Source organism: Oncorhynchus masou, chromosome 23, assembly GCF_036934945.1.
Source record: "Oncorhynchus masou masou isolate Uvic2021 chromosome 23, UVic_Omas_1.1, whole genome shotgun sequence".
In the NCBI taxonomy this organism is placed as follows: domain Eukaryota; kingdom Metazoa; phylum Chordata; class Actinopteri; order Salmoniformes; family Salmonidae; genus Oncorhynchus; species Oncorhynchus masou.
In genome coordinates, this window is record NC_088234.1 from 15310715 (window position 1) to 15330388 (window position 19674).

The 19674-nt window shown below is 41.2% G+C and overlaps 1 protein-coding gene across 1 annotated transcript; it reads right to left on the reverse strand.

Annotated features, from left to right (window-relative positions):
- Nucleotides 1–6338: 6338 nt before the first annotated feature.
- LOC135510401 (E3 ubiquitin-protein ligase TRIM39-like) lies at nt 6339–16575 on the reverse strand. The gene is made up of 9 exons (XM_064931281.1): nt 16487–16575; nt 14961–15172; nt 14343–14554; nt 14044–14203; nt 13742–13837; nt 12192–12425; nt 11705–11852; nt 9073–9099; nt 6339–8892 (listed from the first exon to the last, which is right to left on the reverse strand). The coding sequence occupies exons 2-9, from the start codon at nt 15168–15170 to the stop codon at nt 8354–8356; spliced, it is 1626 nt and encodes a 541-aa protein (XP_064787353.1). The 5' UTR covers nt 15171–15172; nt 16487–16575; the 3' UTR covers nt 6339–8353.
- Between the last annotated feature and the right edge of the window lie 3099 nt (nt 16576–19674).

Here is a 19674-nt window from a genome sequence, read left to right on the forward strand (position 1 = left end):
GAAAATTAAAGGGGCTCCTACATGATGAAGTCAGACATAAGGATAATTTACTAATCTTACCTAAGTCATTGCTTAAGAGTAGGCAAGGTTGTTACCTGGGCAGAGCCAGGTAACAAAGGGGGGATGGGTAAATGGTGTTCTAGGATAGGATGTGACCTACGGGATGATTAACTGATAAAAAAAATAATAATAAAAAATATTAGCTAATAATAAGATAGAACAAGTGAGAAACTGTTTGTTAACCAAACCTGTATGTCCAAGATTTTATGCACTACAGGTGAATTACAGGTGAAGTCACTCAATCCAGTCCCTGAGGCCTGTTGGGGGGACCATACCAAGGACTTCTGGTGACAGCTAGCAGAAAGAATTACCCGGATTCATATCACACTGCGGGAGAGTAGGACACATTGACACATCAAACAATAACAGAGTTCGAGAGGAGAACTGGAATTAACAGAATTCTGGGGGCCATCTCTCGAATGAAAAATACCTTACCTGTCCTTTCCTCACTGTTCTTGTTCATAGAAGTGAAAATGTGTCTGACTCTTGCTAATGATGTGTTTTCTGGAAGAGGGTGGGGCTTTATAGGTGAGCTGTCCATCCTGTGCTGTAGGATTGGAGATCTTATTGCTGCACCATGAACCCGAGAAGGCCAGAGGGTAATATTGACATAGTTAAACAATGAGAAATTAGTATTAACCAAACATAAGAGATCACTTGATCTGGATAAATAGGTAGGTGAGAGAGAGAGGTAGGGGAGAAAGAGAGAGAGAGGGGTATTTAAGTATGTATCACACTATGGAAGGAAATTAGGAGTAGTGACTTATGTGTTATGGGTTAGAAAAACTGTAACTACATTGGGGGCTCATATGAAGGTTATGGTAACAAAGGGGGTTGTTATTTCTAGAAACAATGTATATTGATAGACAAGATAATTCACAGAAAAGGAAGGACAGTTGGTCTTGTAAAAATATAGGGACAATTCTAAAAGTAAATAGAACATTACACACACCTAGATTATGGTAAAAGTAATAAGTAGAGCATTTTTGAACACTAGAGCAAAGCCAAGCTTAGGACTTAGTTTTGTTAGGATTGGATGTTCTTCCAACTGGAAGACACTTGACTGATTATTCTTACAGCAGGTGTTGTAGGGACCATAATTTGGCTATCATTATGAATATTTTTGTGGCAATAGGCCAGGTATTTGAGACAGAATGTTTACATAACAGAATGTTTACATAGGGCTGTTATTTAAAAATTAAGATTTAGGGATCCTGCTATAAGAAGAAAGTCTGTTGTCAGGAAATAACCCATGTGTTAGTGTGTATGTCCCCAGGAAAAGACAGCACATAAGACGCCAGATGGAAGGGCATGGGCTGAATTCTGGAGACTGAGTGTACGTCAAGATACACCAGGCTGGGGATATACCACTGCAGGTGCTGTAAGAAGTAAAGATCGTCATGTCTCTCTTTGATGGGTGCATAAGTTTCACAAGAAGTAAGGTCCAGCTGAATAATGGGTGAGCTTGAAAACACCATGACATAGGACGTGAAACAAAAACAAAAGAGAGAGAGAGAGAGAGAGCGAGAGACTAGATTCCACTGTAAACATACTGGGTTGAGTTTGGGGGTTATTTGTTTTATTTGATAATGTATCATGTGAAGAAGGATAGATGTTAGGGTAGTTGTACTCTAAACCACATGTTGTAGGCTCGATGTGAAAGCCCATTCAGTATTGAATTACTTCAAGAAGAAATAATGTTGATTAAGGTTATGCACATGCTTATCAGTTGAAATAAAGCAGATGGGGAACTAAGTCAAAAATGACATGATTTGGGAACACCTCTCAGAACCTGCGGCCGAAAGGGGAAGACTGGATAAAAGCACGAGGAAGCTAATTAGGGCTTCCATTTTTGTGGAGTCCAGCAGAAAAGTATTCTGGAGGCATAGAGTCAGGTGAAGAGAGAGTGGGAATTGTCCTAGGCTTAGATTTCAGTATTCATGAATACAGTCATGCATAACACATAACATTGTCAATACTGTTATGTTTTGTCCTTTGTTTTCCAAGTGTTATGTTTAGGAAACCAGATTGGAGAAGGGTTCGCCAGCTTCAGCTGGAATGTCAGTTTGTGTGATGAGTGATGGAAGTAAGAGAATGTATGGTGTAGTCATAGAACAGAGGCCATAAGTCTCTAAGTCTGAATGCCCCACTGAAAGAAGGTAGAAACCTGAACCAGGACGAGAGGTTCCACATCTGATGATCCAAGGGGACCAGAAGGATCTCTCCCAGTGATAACATACCTTAAGGGAACATTTCGACATTTTCTGTATGGTTAGTGAAAAAGTCCATATTTCAAATGTACCGTCCCTTACTAGACGTCCGAAAACATTTTTAAAATTCGGGGATGGCGTCGGGCCGAGCGGCAGGGCCAGACCTACCGGGAAGTCATCAAATGAACTTTATCGGACATTCGGTTTTCGTTTTATAAAATGATCAAATTTTGGTCATTTTTCCGCTATGCCGGAAAATCCCACAAGAGGGCATAAGCAATCATACTGCAATTTGACAAAACATCACGAATCACGACGGGCCATATCTCGAAAACTGAAAATATTTCGAAGCCGAAACTTGGTGAGCATAGGTTTGGCATAATGGGCAGTTGGCCCCGAACAAGATGGCGTCTAGGCCTCAACGGTTTTTGAGTTATGGCCATTTTTCTGGGATTAAAGGTCCAAAATGAAAATAGAGAAATGATTTTTTCACTTCACGTCAAAGTCAAGGAGCCTCCGGTGTCAATAAAAAAAAAATCAGCCATTTGGCTATCGTCATTTAAGAGAAATCGTACAATGACAGATTTGTGATGTTCAAATATAGGTGTTTTTTTTCAACAGTTACAGATCCAGTTGCAGGGTGTTCATACGAATATTTTTAAAGTGTGCTGCGGAGCTCTGCGAGATTTCTGTGATTTTCTATTATTTTCTGAAATAACACACACTCACTAAACCCTCCGTAAATAACTCAGTTCTTAACGTAAAGACTTAAAACTCAGGATTCTGTAAAGGCATACCCCAATGAGGATATGAGTTTATTTATAGCTTCCTGTACCAACAGGAAGTGCCTTAAATGGTGTCATAGTGGCTGTAACCAAGGGTTAAAACGGTCAGATCTTTTCAAAACTTCATATGTGTGATTAGGCAACCCTCCTGAACTGTAAAATCAGTCATTTCTCCCAACAGATGTCAAAGAAAAGCTCTCACACACACACACAGCAAGGATGGAGTGACAAAGCGTGGTGTTTAAAGACACAGAGAGCAGGCAATGGCATAAACATAATCCCAAGGCCGTGCCGAGTTCAACGAGATATCCCGCTTGACCGTAGCTCGCTCGGTCTAAGCGCAGCGACCATGAGAAAAGTGGGCCCAATATGAAGCCTGCACCAGAACGTCATTTGATTTTGGGTGACAGCGGCGGAACCGTTAGGTTTAGAAGGACAATTCAAACACAGGACTGTTCCTAAGGTCCTTCCGATCTGTGCAAGCCTAACCTTGACCGTGTGACATTAACCCTTCACGGTTAAAAGAAGGTGTTTACATAAAAACAGTTTGCATTGACTTCTCTCCCCATAGGAATACATTGCCTGCTCCCCTAAATTCAACCTGGAGCCTATATGGGTTATGAATGCCTTATGAACCTGTCTTCGGTACTAGTCCATCAGGCCACTATAAGGTCTACCTGTGTCGATTCTAGGCTTCCTGGGCCAACCGGAAGTGTTTAAAATCACCCTAAAAGTGTATATCCATACCCTGCCTGCAATTTGATGGACATAGTGCATTGAACCCTGTGTAAATCAGTCAATTCTTAACGTAAAGACTTAAAACTCAGGATTCTGTAAAAGCATAGCCCAATGAGGATATGTCTTGACTTATAGCTTCCTGTGTCAACCGGAAGTGCCATAATTGGTGTCACAGGGGCTGTTTGGAAGGGTTAAAAAAATCAGATCTGTCCAAAACTTCATATGTGTGATTAGGCAACACCCATGAACTGTAAATCAGTCATTTTTCCCATAAAAATTCAAAGGAAAACTAAATCACACAGATACACAACTTGGATGGAGGGACTTATTGGGGTGCGTAGAGACTGACACTGCCTCCAATAGTTAGCTTTGTTTGAGCTAAAAAAGAACCGTCAGACCTAGAGTTCCGAAACTTTAGAAACCTGTTCTAGACCTCAGGTCGATAGTGCGTGGTGAGTTAGGTGGCTCTAGAAGGTTCTCGGACCGAGAAACAGCCTCGTACATTTGCAAGGACTTCAATTCATTTTGACCATTACAAAAATGGCGACATTTAGAAAAGTCTCAGAGACACAAGACTAGGTGCATTGAAACCGGCTCGGCCCATAGAGATGGACCCCAACGTTTCTGTCCGATAGCTCATTCAAGGACCCCGTAGCAAGTAATTGAAAAAAGTGGATTTTCAGCACCAATTAGGGTTTTACTCGGGCACCGAATGACCTATTGAGCCGAAATTCGGGGTCGCCTCACATAGGCCTACACATAATGTCCGAATTGGACCCGCAGCTAGAACGTAACTATGTGTTTTTTGTTTTTATTATGTTTTCATCTAAAGGCGCTGTGAATTATGGGCCTGCTCTGACATATGTGATAGTTGGCTTCTAAATGAGTTGGAAAAAGTGGGTTTGGTGTCAATTGGTATCAGTTTGGTGTCAGAATGACATCTAATTGACTGATGGACACTGACTTGCTAGTTGACTTTTGTGCATTTGCAACATGTTTAACCTCTTACATGAGCCTGAGGCTTTAGTCACGATCCCGGATCCGGGATGGGGAGTTTCAAGAAGTTAACCTCTTGAAACTCCCCATCCCGGATCCGGATCGTGACTAAAGCCTCAGGCTCATTAGCATAACGCAACGTTAACGATTTCTGAAAATCGCAAATAAAATTAAAATAATGCGTTTGCTCTCAAGCTTAGCCTTTTCTTAACAACACTGTCATCTCAGATTTTCAAAATATGCTTTTGAACCATAGAAATTGACTAATTTGTGTAAGAGTATGCAAAGCTAGCATAGCATTTTGTGTAGCATGTAGCACGCAACATTTTCACAAAAGCCAGATAACCAAATAAATAAAATCATTAACTTTGAAGAGCTTCGGATGTTTTCAATGAGGAGACTCTCAGTTACATAGCAAATGTGCAGTTTTTCAAAAAAATATTATTTGTGTAGGACAAATCGCTCCGTTTTGTTCACGTTTGGCTATGAAAAAACCCTGTATACAGTTATAGCCTGAAGCTCATTAGCATAATGTAACGTTAACGATTTCTGAAAATCGCAAATAAAATGAAAATATTGCATCTGCTCTCAAGCTTAGCCTTTTCTTAACAACACTGTCATCTCAGATTTTCAAAATATGCTTTTGAACCATAGAAATTGACTAATTTGTGTAAGAGTATGCAAAGCTAGCAATGCATTTTGAATAACATGTAGCATGCAACATTTTCACAAAAACCAGATAACCAAATAAATAAAATCATTTACCTTTGAAGAGCTTCTGATGTTTTCAATGAGGAGACTCTCAGTTACACACCAAATGCGCAGTGTTTCCTGAAAGCGTCTGTGTGTAGGAGAAATCGTTCCGTTTTCTACATTGCGCCTGGCTACTGAAACGAACCGAAAATGCAGTCACCTACAACGTAAAACTTTTTCCGGATTAACTACATAATATCGACCGAAACATGGCAAACGTTGTTTGGAATCAGTCCTCAAGGTGTTTTTTCACATATCTCTTCATTGACATGCAGTTCGTGGAAGCTTGCTTTACTCTCTGTATTGTTTGGAAAAATACTGGCAGGTGACTTTTGCGCACCAATTTCGGCGCAGGACACCGGGCGGACACGTGGTAAATGTGGTCTCTTATGGTCAATCTTCCAATGATCTGCCTACAAATACGTCACAATGCTGCAGACACCTTGGGGAAACGACAGAAAGGGCAGACTCATTCCTCTTGCGTTCACAGCCATATAAGGAGATCATGACAAACAGAGCCTCAAAAATCCTTGTCATTTCCTGGATGCCATCTCATCTTGGTTTTGCCTGAAGCTCACGTTAAAGGGCACGCACAGAGAAGATCTTTGTATTTCTGGACACGTCAGAGTGTTTTCTTTCGAACAGTAGCAATTATATGCATAGTCGAGCATCTTTTTGTGACAAAATATCTTGTTTAAAACGGGAACGTTTTTCATCCAAAAATGAAATTGCGCCCCTAGAGTTCCAAGAAGTTAACTGACTGTGTTTTGTATCTTAAAAAGAGGAGGATCACATCAGCTTTCTATAGGCTAGGCCTACTATATTTATTTCTCAACTTTCTGTTACAGTTTCTGTTTTATTGAGTGTGTTTCCTTAGGTTACTGCTGGAGGGCACCCTTACCTTGTTTTCTAGTTTCCAGGTTACCCTGATTGTTTGTTATTGCCTTCACCTGTGTTTGATTGCCCCCCTCTGGTCACCTGGTTGCCTGGCTATTTAGGTTCCTCTGTTGGCCTGGATCCTTGCTTTGATCTTATTTTTAGTGCATTCTTGTGTGGTTGCCTTGTTTCTGTTAAGACTTTTAGTAAAGATCTGGATTTACCCTTACCTCTGCTTGCGGTGTTTCTCTGCGACTGGGTTCAAGTTCGTACAAGCATCATTGTAACACCTTCCTAATATTAAGCACGTTGCTTATATTTATAACAGGAGTATAGCCTACCTGATTGTTATGAAAATGAACCACGTGAAAAGCATCCTCCATTCGTTATTTAAGTGCATAGATGACATGTTTTTCCCGCTGCCCCTGTTTTGATACAGGTGCATGATAATGGTCCATTCTCAATCAAAACAAATGTCATACAAATATTATTTAGTATATGTAAAGATTTCATCAAGAATAGTCTGATGGGTGACAATATTAGCCTATTATATATTATCACTTGTGAATGATGCCCAGCATAAGAAACAATTACTTTTCATGCAACTTTTTCTAATCATAGTTGCACACCTCATGTAGTCTAGTCCATAGCTCCATATAAAGTTGCCAATTAACTTCTTAAATCTAAGCACATTAATCTGTATTACACAGGGTGTAAAGCCTAACAGACATACATAAGCAGCGTGTGAGTTTAAAGTTTGGGTAAGATAATTTTCACCAGAAAAATGCACCTTTATAATAACAGCATTACAAGCATAATTGCATTTGCGGTCACTTTTGATAAGTGTTTTCTGCTAATTATAGCCTACTACCATGTGCGCATTGCTGTACTTATGTGAAGAAATAGCCTAATAGCCTAACATTTTAAGCTAAAAGTTCTGATCTGTTGGGTCAGTCATATTGCGTAAAAAAGTTTGTTTGATGCTAGTGGTTGTATTAATTTGGGATCTATCACATCCCACAACTGGCCCAGACTAGGTTTGGAATATTTATTTATCGCATAGAACAAAATAGGTTGACTTTTGCACTATGGGGGATAGTAGATTGACATAGGCTAGTGCTTTTGCTGTTCGTTAGGCCTACTCATCATGTTGGCTGACGAAAAGTAAATGTGGACAGTTCTTCCAATAACTTAAATATGAACCTCGGAATTGGATAAGGACGCGCACAGTTGTGTCCCCCTTCACTTGTAGCCTGTGAGAAAGACTTGATCAAGTGATGGAGAGCCATGTGAGTGAGAGGTGATTCAGAGCGAACAGCACTCAGGAAGAAGGGCACAACGGCTACTGGCTGCAAAAGACATGACATTTTTTAGGATGCATTACGGCCACTAAAATTCTAGGCATCATCAAGTGCTTGTCAAACTGTGAATGAGTGACTGATGTAGTGTGTACAGCCTGCACCAAAAAACTAAGCAGAGCTCATGCCTTTTTTAAATGAACTAGTGTAGCCCACAGCCATTTGGCATAGCCAGATCAGGACCTAAAATAAGGACATATCAAAGTATGCTATTCTTTTCTTCTGAAATAGACTACATTTTCTTAAAATCATACTTCTTTAGACCTGTCTAAAATAAATAATGGATTTGTTGTGAATTTGTAGGCTATATTACATGGACTTATTAGACTTTTTCAAATGTTAACGTTCCAAAGGTCTGCACCAGTGACTTGTATGTGTGGAAGCCAGGAGATGCTAAATGTGTTTGTTAATTAACGGTCAACTACCTTGACACCGACAGTTATTTGCTTGACAATCATCGGCTGACAATTTTGTGACCGCCACAACCCTAACCCGACCCAACCCTAACTCTAGCTGTAGCCCTAATCCTAACCTGAAGTGAATGTATTTTACCTATAAGGCTGAGCAATGCGTGACATCACCCTGTTTTGGTGATGACCAGTGGGTCTGAGTTCTCCTCCCCATTCAGAAGATGTGGGCTGAGATATGGATATATTTCCCCAATAAAGGAATACCCAGTGAAAGAATGTATGTGAGCCTTAGCCTCCACATCATAAAAAGACACCAACCCCTCCTCATAATCCACAAACACCCCCACCTTCTGGGGCTTTTCGCTCAGTGACAACAGAAAAGGGGGGTCCCCCAAGGCTCCGTATTTGGCACCATTATAATTCACTATAGCCCAGTAACCGTTAGTAGGATTCACAGAGAGCTTCCCCTTCCTGTTGGCATCTCCTCTTGCTATTCCCAGATCCCAACCCGTCTTGTTCCCGACATCCACCTCCCAGTATGATCTCCCAGAGGTTAGCTTGTTGTGTCCTAGGACGCTGCCGAAGTGATCGAAGCGATGCGGACCGTCAGGGATGTCCTGTATCTTCCCTCCATCTCTCACTTCTTTCCCGTCCTCAGATAGAATCAGCTGTGTGTTTGCTGTGTCCGGGTCCAATGTCACATCAACTGAATCACATCATATATGGATGTTATTGTTATGAAAAGATATATGGGCATATATAAGGTGTATCAGTTGGCCTGAATGAGGTTAACATGTGGCCTACTACAAAATGAATGTGGTTGAGATGTACTCTAAAAAATGTGTATACTAATGTAGTTTTACACTGAAATAAAAACAATATACACCTGCAAACTTCAGGATCCTCTCAAGTTCTGTGGAAGAAATCACAGATTTGTGCTGTCAGGGTACTTGCAACATATCAAGCTAAACAGAAAAACACTGGAAAGTAGTCCTATAATATTTACAGTTGATGTCAGAATTTTACATACACTTATGTTGGAGTCATTAAAACTCGTTTTTCAACCACTCCACAAATTTCTTGTTAACAAACTATAGTTTTGGCAAGTTGGTTAGGACATCTACTCTGTGCATGACACAAGTAATTTAGCCAACAATTGTTTCCAGACAGATTATTTCACTTATTATTTACTGTATCACAATTCCAGTGGGTCAGAAGTTTACATACACTAAGTTGACTGTGCCTTTAACCTCTCTGGCCCACCCGACGCGCTTGCGTCCCACCTTGCCAACAATAAATGCAAATGCGCTACGCCAAATGCTAATAGCACTCGTTAAAACTCAAACGTTCATTAAAACTCACATGCAAGGTACTCAATTCAAGCTACACTCATTGTGAATCTAGCCAATGAGTCAGATTTGTAAAATGCTTTTCGGCAAAAGCATGAGAAGCTATTATCTGATAGCATGCAACACCCGGAAATACCATAAGGGGACGTAAACAAAGGAATTAGCGTAGCCGGCACTACACAAAACACAGAAATAAAATATAAAACATTCATTACCTTTGACAAGCTTCTTTGTTGGCACTCCTATATGTCCCATAAACATCACAATTGGGTCTTTTTTTCGATTAAATCGGTGCTTGTATACCCAAAATGTCCATTTATGAAGACCGTCAGATCCAGGAAAAACACCGTTTTTAAACGCAACGTTATTTTTTTAATTAAAAAAGTTGCCTATAAACTTTGACAAAACACTTCAAACTACTTCTGTAATCCAACTTTAGATATTAGTAAACGTTAATAAACGATCAAATTGATCACGGAGTGATCTGTATTCAATAGGCACAAGTTTGAAAAACGTAGCCAACTTTTCCGGTTCCATTTTTCACAGCTGTGGACCTGAAAACCGGATGTGGCTATTACTCAGATGACCAAGGATTTAGTAGAATCGAAATCACAACACTGGCGACATTGTGTGGAAGCTGTAGGAACTGTAATCTCACCCTTAAGTATTTTTCCTTCCAATAGACAATACATAGACTGGCGGATTGATTTTTTTCTCTGTCGATTTTGTGATCAGGTTTCCTTGCGATTTTGACCACGGAATTCGTTCTGTTATAGTCACAGACACCATTGAACCAGTTCTAGAAACTTCAGAGTGTTTTCTATGCACACATACTAATCATATGCATATACTATATTCTTGGCATGAGTAGCAGGACGTTGAAATGTTGCGTGATTTTTAACAGAATGTTGAAAAAAGTAGCCCGATCACTAAGAGGTTTTAAACAGCTTGGAAAATTCCAGAAAATGATGTCACGGCTTTACAATCTTCTGATAGGGTGATTGACATCATTCGAGCCAATTGGAGGTGTACCTGTGGATGTTTTTCAAGGCCTTGGTTCATTCTTGAGAGCAATTTCCAAATGCCTGAAGGAACCATGTTCATCTGCACAAACAATAGTACACAAGTATAAACACCATGGACCCAAGCAGCCGTCATACCGCTCAGGAAGGAGATCTGTTCTGTCTCCTACAGATGAATGTACTTCAGAGCAAAGGACCTTGTGAAGATGCTGGAGGAAACAGGTACAAAAGTATCTATATCCACAGTAAAATGAGTCCTACATCGACATAACCTGAAAGGCCGCTCAGCAAGGAAGAAGCCACTGCTCCAAAACCGCCATAAAAAAGCCAGACTATGGTTTGCAACTGCACATGAGGACAAAGATCATACTTTTTGGAGAAATGTCCTCTGGTCTGATGAAACAGAAATAGAACTGTTTGGCCATAATGACCATCGTTATGTTTGGAGGAAAAGGGGGGAGGCTTGCAAGCCGAATAACACCATTCCAACCGTGAAGCACAGGGGTGGCAGCACCATGTTGTGCACTCCACAAAATAGATGGCATCAATCAGGAAGTTAAAGCTTGGTCGCAAATGGTTCTTCCAAATGGACATTGACCCCAAGCATACTTCCAAAGTGGCAAAATGGCTTAAGGACAACAAAGTCAAGTTATTGGAGTGGCCATCACAAAGTCCTGATCTCAATCCTATAGAAAATATGTGGGCAGAACTGAAAAAGTGTGTCCGAGCAAGGAGGCCTACAAACCTGACTCTGTTACACCTGCTCTGTCAGGAGAAATCAGCCAAATTTCACCCAAATTATTGTGGGAAGCTTGTGGAAGGCTTCCCAAACGTTTGACCGAAGTTAAACGATTTAAAGGCAATGCTACCAAGTACTAATTGAGTGTATGTAAACTTCTGACCCACTGGGAATGTGATGAAAGAAATTAAAGCTGAAATAAATAATACTCTCTTCTATTATTCTGACATTTCACATTCTTTAAATAAAGTGGTGATCCTAACTGACCTAAGACAGGGGATTTTTACTATGATTAAATGTCAGGAATTGTGAAAAACTGAGTTTAAATGTACTTGGCTAAGGTGTATGTAAACTTCCGACTTCAACTGTATGCTTTTTAATACGATTTATATTGTCTCATTCCTTTACCAACTGAGGAGAGCTTCTCCAGCTCGTGCTTGATTCTCTCCATCATGGTCGACCAGCTGCTTCTCATGGTGCCAAAGGAGAGTGTAGTATCAATGGAGGCCTCAGTCCAGTCTCTGCCATCACCCAGCCCCGACAGGGATGGGAAAGTCTGGTGGCGAGACAGATGGAGGGACAATGGAAAGAAAGAGAGGGAGAAAGGAATCAATAGAGAGAAAGAGACACATTAACAGAGATAGATGACAAAGTTCATTGAACACTTGTTTTTCATTATACTGTATCATTTCTATGAAATTGAAATTCAACCATTAGACAGACAATAGACACTCCAGTCTAGTACAATCCATGTACTGTATTTCACACAATACTGGTACACAAACACATGCATCAACGAACATAGGATCAGCTTGCAGAATGTTCAGTGTGGTACCAGTGGAGATCATTTTTGGATCATATATTAAAAGGGCTATGTCAAAGTAAAATTACTCACCTGCAGGAAGTGAATGTGATCCTTGAGGTCAGCAACATCCTCCAATTGACCAATGGTTTCCTTCAGTTCTCTGATCTCTCTCTTCAGCTCCTGGGTGAGTTCTCCTGCCTCTCTCTCCACCTCATGCTGTCGCTCCTCCATGGGCCTGAGAGCATCTAGATGGGTCTCCTCTACAGTTGCGATCACTGCTTTGAACACAGAGTCAATCTCCCTCCTCTCTCTGTCCACGTGGGCCTAGAGGATGGATGGTGGACAACAACTCAATATTAACTCAATGTCTCTCTCCCGCCTGTGTTTTTGTCTCTGCCTGCCTCACTTTTCACTTTACCTTTCTCTCTGTGCTTGTCTCTGTCTGTGTTTCATGTCTCTTTTTCTCCTAGTCTATATGCAACAGGTCTCTCTTTCTCCCTGTCCCTGTCTATGTGCAACAGGTCTCTTTCTCATTGTCCCTGTCTATGTGCAACAGATCTCTCTTTCTCCCTGTCCCTGTCTATGTGCAAAAGATCTCTCTTTCTCTCTGTCTATGTGCAACAAGTCTCTCTTTCTCCCTGTCTATGTGCAACATGTCTCTCTTTCTCCCTGTCTATGTGCAACAAGTCTCTCTTTCTCCCTGTCTATGTGCAACAAGTCTCTCTTTCTCCCTGTCTATGTGCAACAAGTCTCTCTTTCTCCCTGTCTACGTGCAACAGGTCTCTCTTTCTCCCTGTCTATGTGCAACAGGTCTCTCTTTCTCCCTGTCTATGTGCAACAAGTCTCTCTTTCTCCCTGTCTATGTGCAACAAGTCTCTCTTTCTCCCTGTCTATGTGCAACAAGTCTCTCTTTCTCCCTGTCTACGTGCAACAGGTCTCTCTTTCTCCCTGTCTATGTGCAACAGGTCTCTCTTTCTCCCTGTCTATGTGCAACATGTCTCTCTTTCTCCCTGTCTATGTGCAACATGTCTCTCTTTCTCCCTGTCCCTGTCTATGTGCAAAAGATCTCTCTTTCTCCCTGTCTATGTGCAACATGTCTCTCTTTCTCCCTGTCTATGTGCAACATGTCTCTCTTTCTCCCTGTCCCTGTCTATGTGCAAAAGATCTCTCTTTCTCCCTGTCTATGTGCAACATGTCTCTCTTTCTCCCTGTCTATGTGCAACAAGTCTCTCTTTCTCCCTGTCTATGTGCAACTAGTCTCTCTTTCTCCCTGTCTACGTGCAACTAGTCTCTCTTTCTCCCTGTCTATGTGCAACAGGTCTCTCTTTCTCCCTGTCTATGTGCAACATGTCTCTCTTTCTCCCTGTCTATGTGCAACAGGTCTCTCTTTCTCCCTGTCTCATGATTAAATATGTCACTGTTAAGAGTCCTCCATCTCTGTGTTTGCAGGTAGACATGTAGTGACTCGCACTAGGCTCCCCTTATGGGTATAGTTCCTCATGTCTTTGTGCATACAGTCCAGATTATTTGTACTATCTTGGTTCCCTCTCTCTGTGCTTGTAACACTGTTTCATGTGTACTGTTACAGTCCTCCATCTGTCCTCCATCTAATACCTCACACTGACTTAACCAGGCCTCACCTTGCACTGCTCCACAGACACCCTGATCTCCTCCACCTTTCTCTCCCTCTCCAGGATTCTCTCCTGCATATCAGCCTTGGTGCTCCCCAGGTTACCCTAGGACATACAAACATGTACACACACACACAATGAAACTATCTCATAGTTTTGTGATAGGTTATTTTAAGTTTTCATCACTCAATACACACTCTCATTCAGACTCACTCAATACTACACACTTTTTAAACACAACAAAACATCTACAGAATTTATTGAACCAGTTGAATATATGACAGCATGAAACCCCATTGAAAATATGACACCTTCTTCCTGTCCCACTCCATTTCCACGGAGATGACCTCGTGACCCTCCTCCACGCAGAGGGCACAGACACAGCGCCCCTCTGCCCTGCTATACAGCTCCAAGGGACGACCGTGGGTCAGACACGCCCTCCCATCCAGGTCCTTCACAGGGGCCACCAGCCTGTTTATAAATTTAAACAGTACACTGTATTATCCATCTAAGTATGTGTTTTCTATGCAATTTTATTGTGAACTGTTAGCAAGAATCAATAAAGTCAAAGTAAACCAAGCCATTCAGGACATCCACAGGAGCCACCAACCTGTGGCCCTTCAGCCTGCCTGCTGAGGTGTGGGGGCCCAGGTGAGTCTCGCAATATGAGGCCAGACACACCAAACAGGACTTTTGGGCCTTGAGCTTCCTGTCAGTGCAGACGTCACAGGCCACCTCACCTGGAGCTCCAGAATACTCCCCTGGCTTCCTCTCCTGGGCCTTTTTCAACTCCTGAATGAGAGTACTGAGGATGATATTCACCTGTGGGTGATATTGTGCTTTGTTAATCAATTTGATGCTGTTACTGTTCATTATCTATCCCGTTGCCTCGTCACTTTATCCCTACATATATGTAAATATCTACCTCGTGCCCCAGCACATCGACTCTGTACTGGTACCAAGTGTAGATAGCTAAGTTATCATTACTCATTGTGTTTTTAATCCTTGTGTAATATCAGTTCTACTATTTCTAAATTTGTTCTCTCTGCATTGTTGGGAAGGGCCCATAAGTAAGCATTTCCCTGTTAGTATACAGCTCGGTTAGTCTACAAATCATTTGATTTGATTTTAGTACAATCATCCCGCCCCCCCAAACAACATGTTGATGTAGTGGGGAAAATGGCTGAGACAGGAAGTGTTATATTGACTTTATCTAGCATTCATTCACCTGTGGGTTCCTCCTCAGATGCTCCTTACAGACGGGGCATATGAGGTCATTGAAGTGGAGGTTGCATTCCAGGCAAGTCTGGCAGAAGGTGTGGCCACAGGGGGTGGTGACCGGGTCCTTAAACAGGCCCAGACAGATGGAGCAGTTGAGGTGCTGCTCAATCAGGACAGGGGTGTTGATGGAGATGGAGATTGCAGATGAGAAGGCCATGTCTGATATGGGATGTTAGAGATATCAGATTCAGTATTCCTCATTCATTAAACATACAGTGTGCAGTTGCTACATCTTTTTAAATGCCTCATGAGCTTAGTTCAACTGTAGTACTCCATCCGAACCCAAAATATAAGCTTGTTTTACTCCAATGTTTGGAAACAAACACTATGTATCCTCAAAACATTTTGATATAATGGATGGTGAGCCCTTGCATGGGCGGCAGGGTAGCCTAGTGGTTAGAGCGTTGGACTAGTAACTGGAAGGTTGCAAGTTAAAATCCCCGAGCTGACAAGGTACAAATCTGTCGTTCTGCCCCTGAACAGGCAGTTAACTCACTATTCCTAGGCCATCATTGAAAATAAGAATTTGTTCTTAACTGACTTGCCTAATAAAATAAATAACAATCCATTAGTCTGTCTATGAATTTAGGAGTGGTTACATTTCTCCAGCCCCATTCAATAACTTTTTACCGAAACAGGGATGGGAATCACACTTTGTTATTGTTTCAACTGCTGATTTCCCTTTTAAGAGACTAAAACGCATATTAGAGATGCATTGTTGGTGGTGCACAGTTTGGTTAATGCCCTAGCAGTACACAGCTGATTCAAATAATCAACGCTTTTTATTTGAATCAGATGTTTAGTGTTAGGGCAAAAACCAAAATGTGCACCCCATGAGGTCCCCAGGACCGAGTTTGGAAAACGCTGCTTTACAGAATAGTCACAACTTTGCTGTGTAACTGAGGCACTAAAATGAACAGTGTTTGGTCGCCCTCTTCTGGTACAGGAACGGTACAACACCATCCAGATATCTATGGAGGTATTTGCATCAGTCACATGAGATTTCACAGTGAGACATATAGCTATGCCCACATATGGTATGACCACTGACACACCCATGTAACGAGAGATGCCTATAAGACACTATGTGTATACCTACCTACTGTACCTACCTACTGACCTACCTGCCTACTGTACCTACCTACTGACCTACTGTACCTATATATCGTACTTACCTACTTTTGACTATTCCATGGATTAATGAATGAGGCTAATGTTGACTTGTTTTGATACAGAAATAATAATAAATGTAGTTTTACCATAGTCCTTCAAAGTATAATATGCCTATCAACAGTATTCCACCATGTCATAATGTATTAAATCTATTGTACCTGTACATGGTCAATAACAAACAATCAATAATACATGACAGTTGAACATCATTCCTTGACATCCTATATCAACACATCCTGACAGTAGCATAATGTACACATTAAAGTCTCTCTGTTTTTAGTATAAGAAAAAGAGTACAACCTTTCAGCTGATGCGATCTTCCTTTACTTTAGGCTCTTAGACTCCCTGTGTATCTCTATTTCTTTCTGTCTTTTCTGCCTTGAGTTTCGTTTCTGCAAACATAATAAATCCACACCCCTTTCCCTGAATCAGGTATTTCGACATCAGTACCAGTGTGGGCCTATGCAAACGTGTGTGTGTGTGTTTTATGCTTGAAAGTCAAACATCTTTCTTTGAGTGCAGATTTGTTACCAAAGTTTCACTTCTGTGACATTCTGTTAACGTTAATGATAAGCTGCAATATTTACACAAGACAAAGACAATCTGCTAACTGCACAATCACAAAATGGTGACAACCTTGTGTAAAACTTGATTGGTGGGTCATACTGTTTTCTGGCAAAGTTGAAAATAATTTAACATCTTCACATTTACTCTTGGCAAATTATAAGAAGCCATACATTTTAGTGGTGCACGGGTCAGCTGTTTGTTCACCCGCAATTGCTAATAACCCATCTGCAACAGCCTGACTACACGTAATAAAGTCAAAATCTGAGGCCCGCACACAACCCTAACCCACAAATATAGACAACGTGCTATAAGCTACAGTCAAACACGGCAGAAAGGGTTTTTGACAGGGGATGCAGGATTTATTTTTTGCTTGATTAAGATATGTTCCTGCTTATAATTTCGGACATTTTGGTAGGCTATTTGTTAGTCAACGTGTCTATAGTTAGATACATGTAGCTTCTCTTTTGTCATTACATGTTGCCATAGAAGACTAAATAAACCCCTGTGAAACAGAATAATATAATAGTTTGATAGAATGAATGCTTCAATCTATATAGTTAATATCAGTAAAGTTCTCTCTGTCCTCAAACATTTTTATTTTATGTACAAAATGTCCAAATGACACCAGTTTGACCGATGGTAAGGAAAAAGAAAGCTGTGAAAGTTAAGTTTCAGTTCTCAACTCCTTTAGCTGGACACCGCTCGGGTCTGATGGATGTTTCCTGCCTTGTCATCTGTCCCTATCCGACTGGCCTGTGCTACCTGGAACTTGCCTGCCAAGAAAGTCGTTTCCATCTGCTTCTCCTCCTCCATCTTATAGTAGAGAAGACAAAGAAGAGCAAGAGGATTGTTTCAATCAGCGCTGGTCCCATGTCACCAGTCGTGGAAACAGAAGACAGCGGAATGCTGCTAAGCGGACGGGAGTGTGGCGAGAGGTTCGGAGCAGATTGACATAAGTTATAGCTTCGCTGTACTGGCACCTGATCTACCTGTGCCTTTATAGTTGGTATTGCCTGTGTCTGCGAAGGTTGTGCTGATTTCAGCTACGCTGACTGCAGCAGCGGCTTTGTCGTGGAGTTTGGATCCTTTCCCTGAGAAATGTCTCGGTACCTGAGCAAAAACGTTGTGCTATCCATGAGCACGAGTATAAGAGTACAATGAGTATATACGAGTATAAGACATTAATAAGCTGCTCCCAAACATTTTAAACCTACATCAGGAATTTGAGTTTATGATAGTTCATGTGGGATTCAATAATATTATGAAGGGCAGCTCATCAACAGCTGAAGACGGATTTTAAAGAACTGATTGGGTCTCTGCTTGACACCAACAAACGCCCCATAATATCTGGCCCAGTTCCCTCCCCAAGGCATGTAACATTTCAGAAGACTTGTTGCCCTCCATATATAGCTACGAAACTATTGCAGCTCTGGTGGTGTAACATTTTATTGACAATTGTTATACCTTCTGGAAACAAAGCAAATGTTATAAGTAGGATGGGATACACCCAAATCATTTGGATTCCTGGATCCTTTCACAGCATTATAAGGCAACGTTGAGACAATGACTTATCAATGACCCAAGCCCAGCTCAGTTAATACCTACCATTGTGTCGCTGAGTTGTCATAATGCTTAAGCAAATGTACATTATCCCAGGGGTGTTGAAGGCATAATGTAAGTAACCTAATGTATGTCTCTCTAACTGCCCTGAATGCCTCTGCTGATCCTACAGCTAGAGTTATACAGTTAGAACTGAGGCGGTGTATCCTAGTAGAAAATGCAAAAAAATAGCCCACCTTACAATGTGTTTTTATTTAACCTTTATTTAACTAGTTAAGACAGTTAAGAACAAATTCTTGTTACAATGACAACCTACCCTGTCCTCCCCTAACCCAGACGATGCTGAGCCAATTGTTTGCCGCCCTATGGGATTCCCGATCACGGCCGGGTGTGATACAGCCCGGGATCAAACCAGGGTCTGTAGTGGCACCTCTAGCATTGAGATGCAGTGCCTTAGACCGCTGCGCCACTCGGGAGCAGGGTTTATGAAATCAATAATTTGCTAATAACAGATGACACTCATATTCTGACAGTCTCTGAAACTCATTTAATTACACCTTTGATGATACAGTGGTAGCAATAGATAATATCTACAGAAAAGACGGAAATGCCATAGGTGGAGGTGTTGCCGTTTATATTCAGAACCATATTCCTATAAAGCTTAGAGAGGATCTCATGTTAAATAGAACCATATTCCTATAAAGCTTAGAGAGGATCTCATGTTAAATACCGTTGAAGAAATGTCTTCAGGTTCATCTGCCTCACCTAAGCCCATTCTGGTGGGAAGCTGCTATAGACCACCAATGTCTAGCAGACAGTCTCTGTATAACGTGTGAAATACTTGATAATGTATGTGATATCAACAGAGAGGTATATTTCAATATTGACTGGCTTTCATCAAGCTGCCCACTCAAGAAAAAGCTTCAAACTGTAACTAGAGCTTGTAACCTTGTCCAGGTTATCAGTCAACCTACCAGGGTAGTTACAAACAGCACAGGAATAAAATCAACATGTATTGATCTCATCTTTACTAATGCTGTAGAAATTTGCTTTAAAACAGTTTCAAAATCCATTGCATGCAGTGATCACAATATAGCAGCCATAGATAGGAAAACCAAAGTTCCAAAGGCTGGTCTAAGAATAAAAGGTAACACAATAGGGATTCCTATGTTGTTGATGTAAATAATGTTTGTTGGTCTGTGGTGTGTAATGAGGAGCAACCAGACGCTGCACTTGACACAGTTCTGAAAATGGCTTATTCCAGTTACTATTAAGCATGCACCCATTAGTGAGTTTGGAAGAAGTTAACAAATTATTAGAAAGTGTTTGCCCTTAGGCCTGGAGGGAAGCAAAAGTACTTC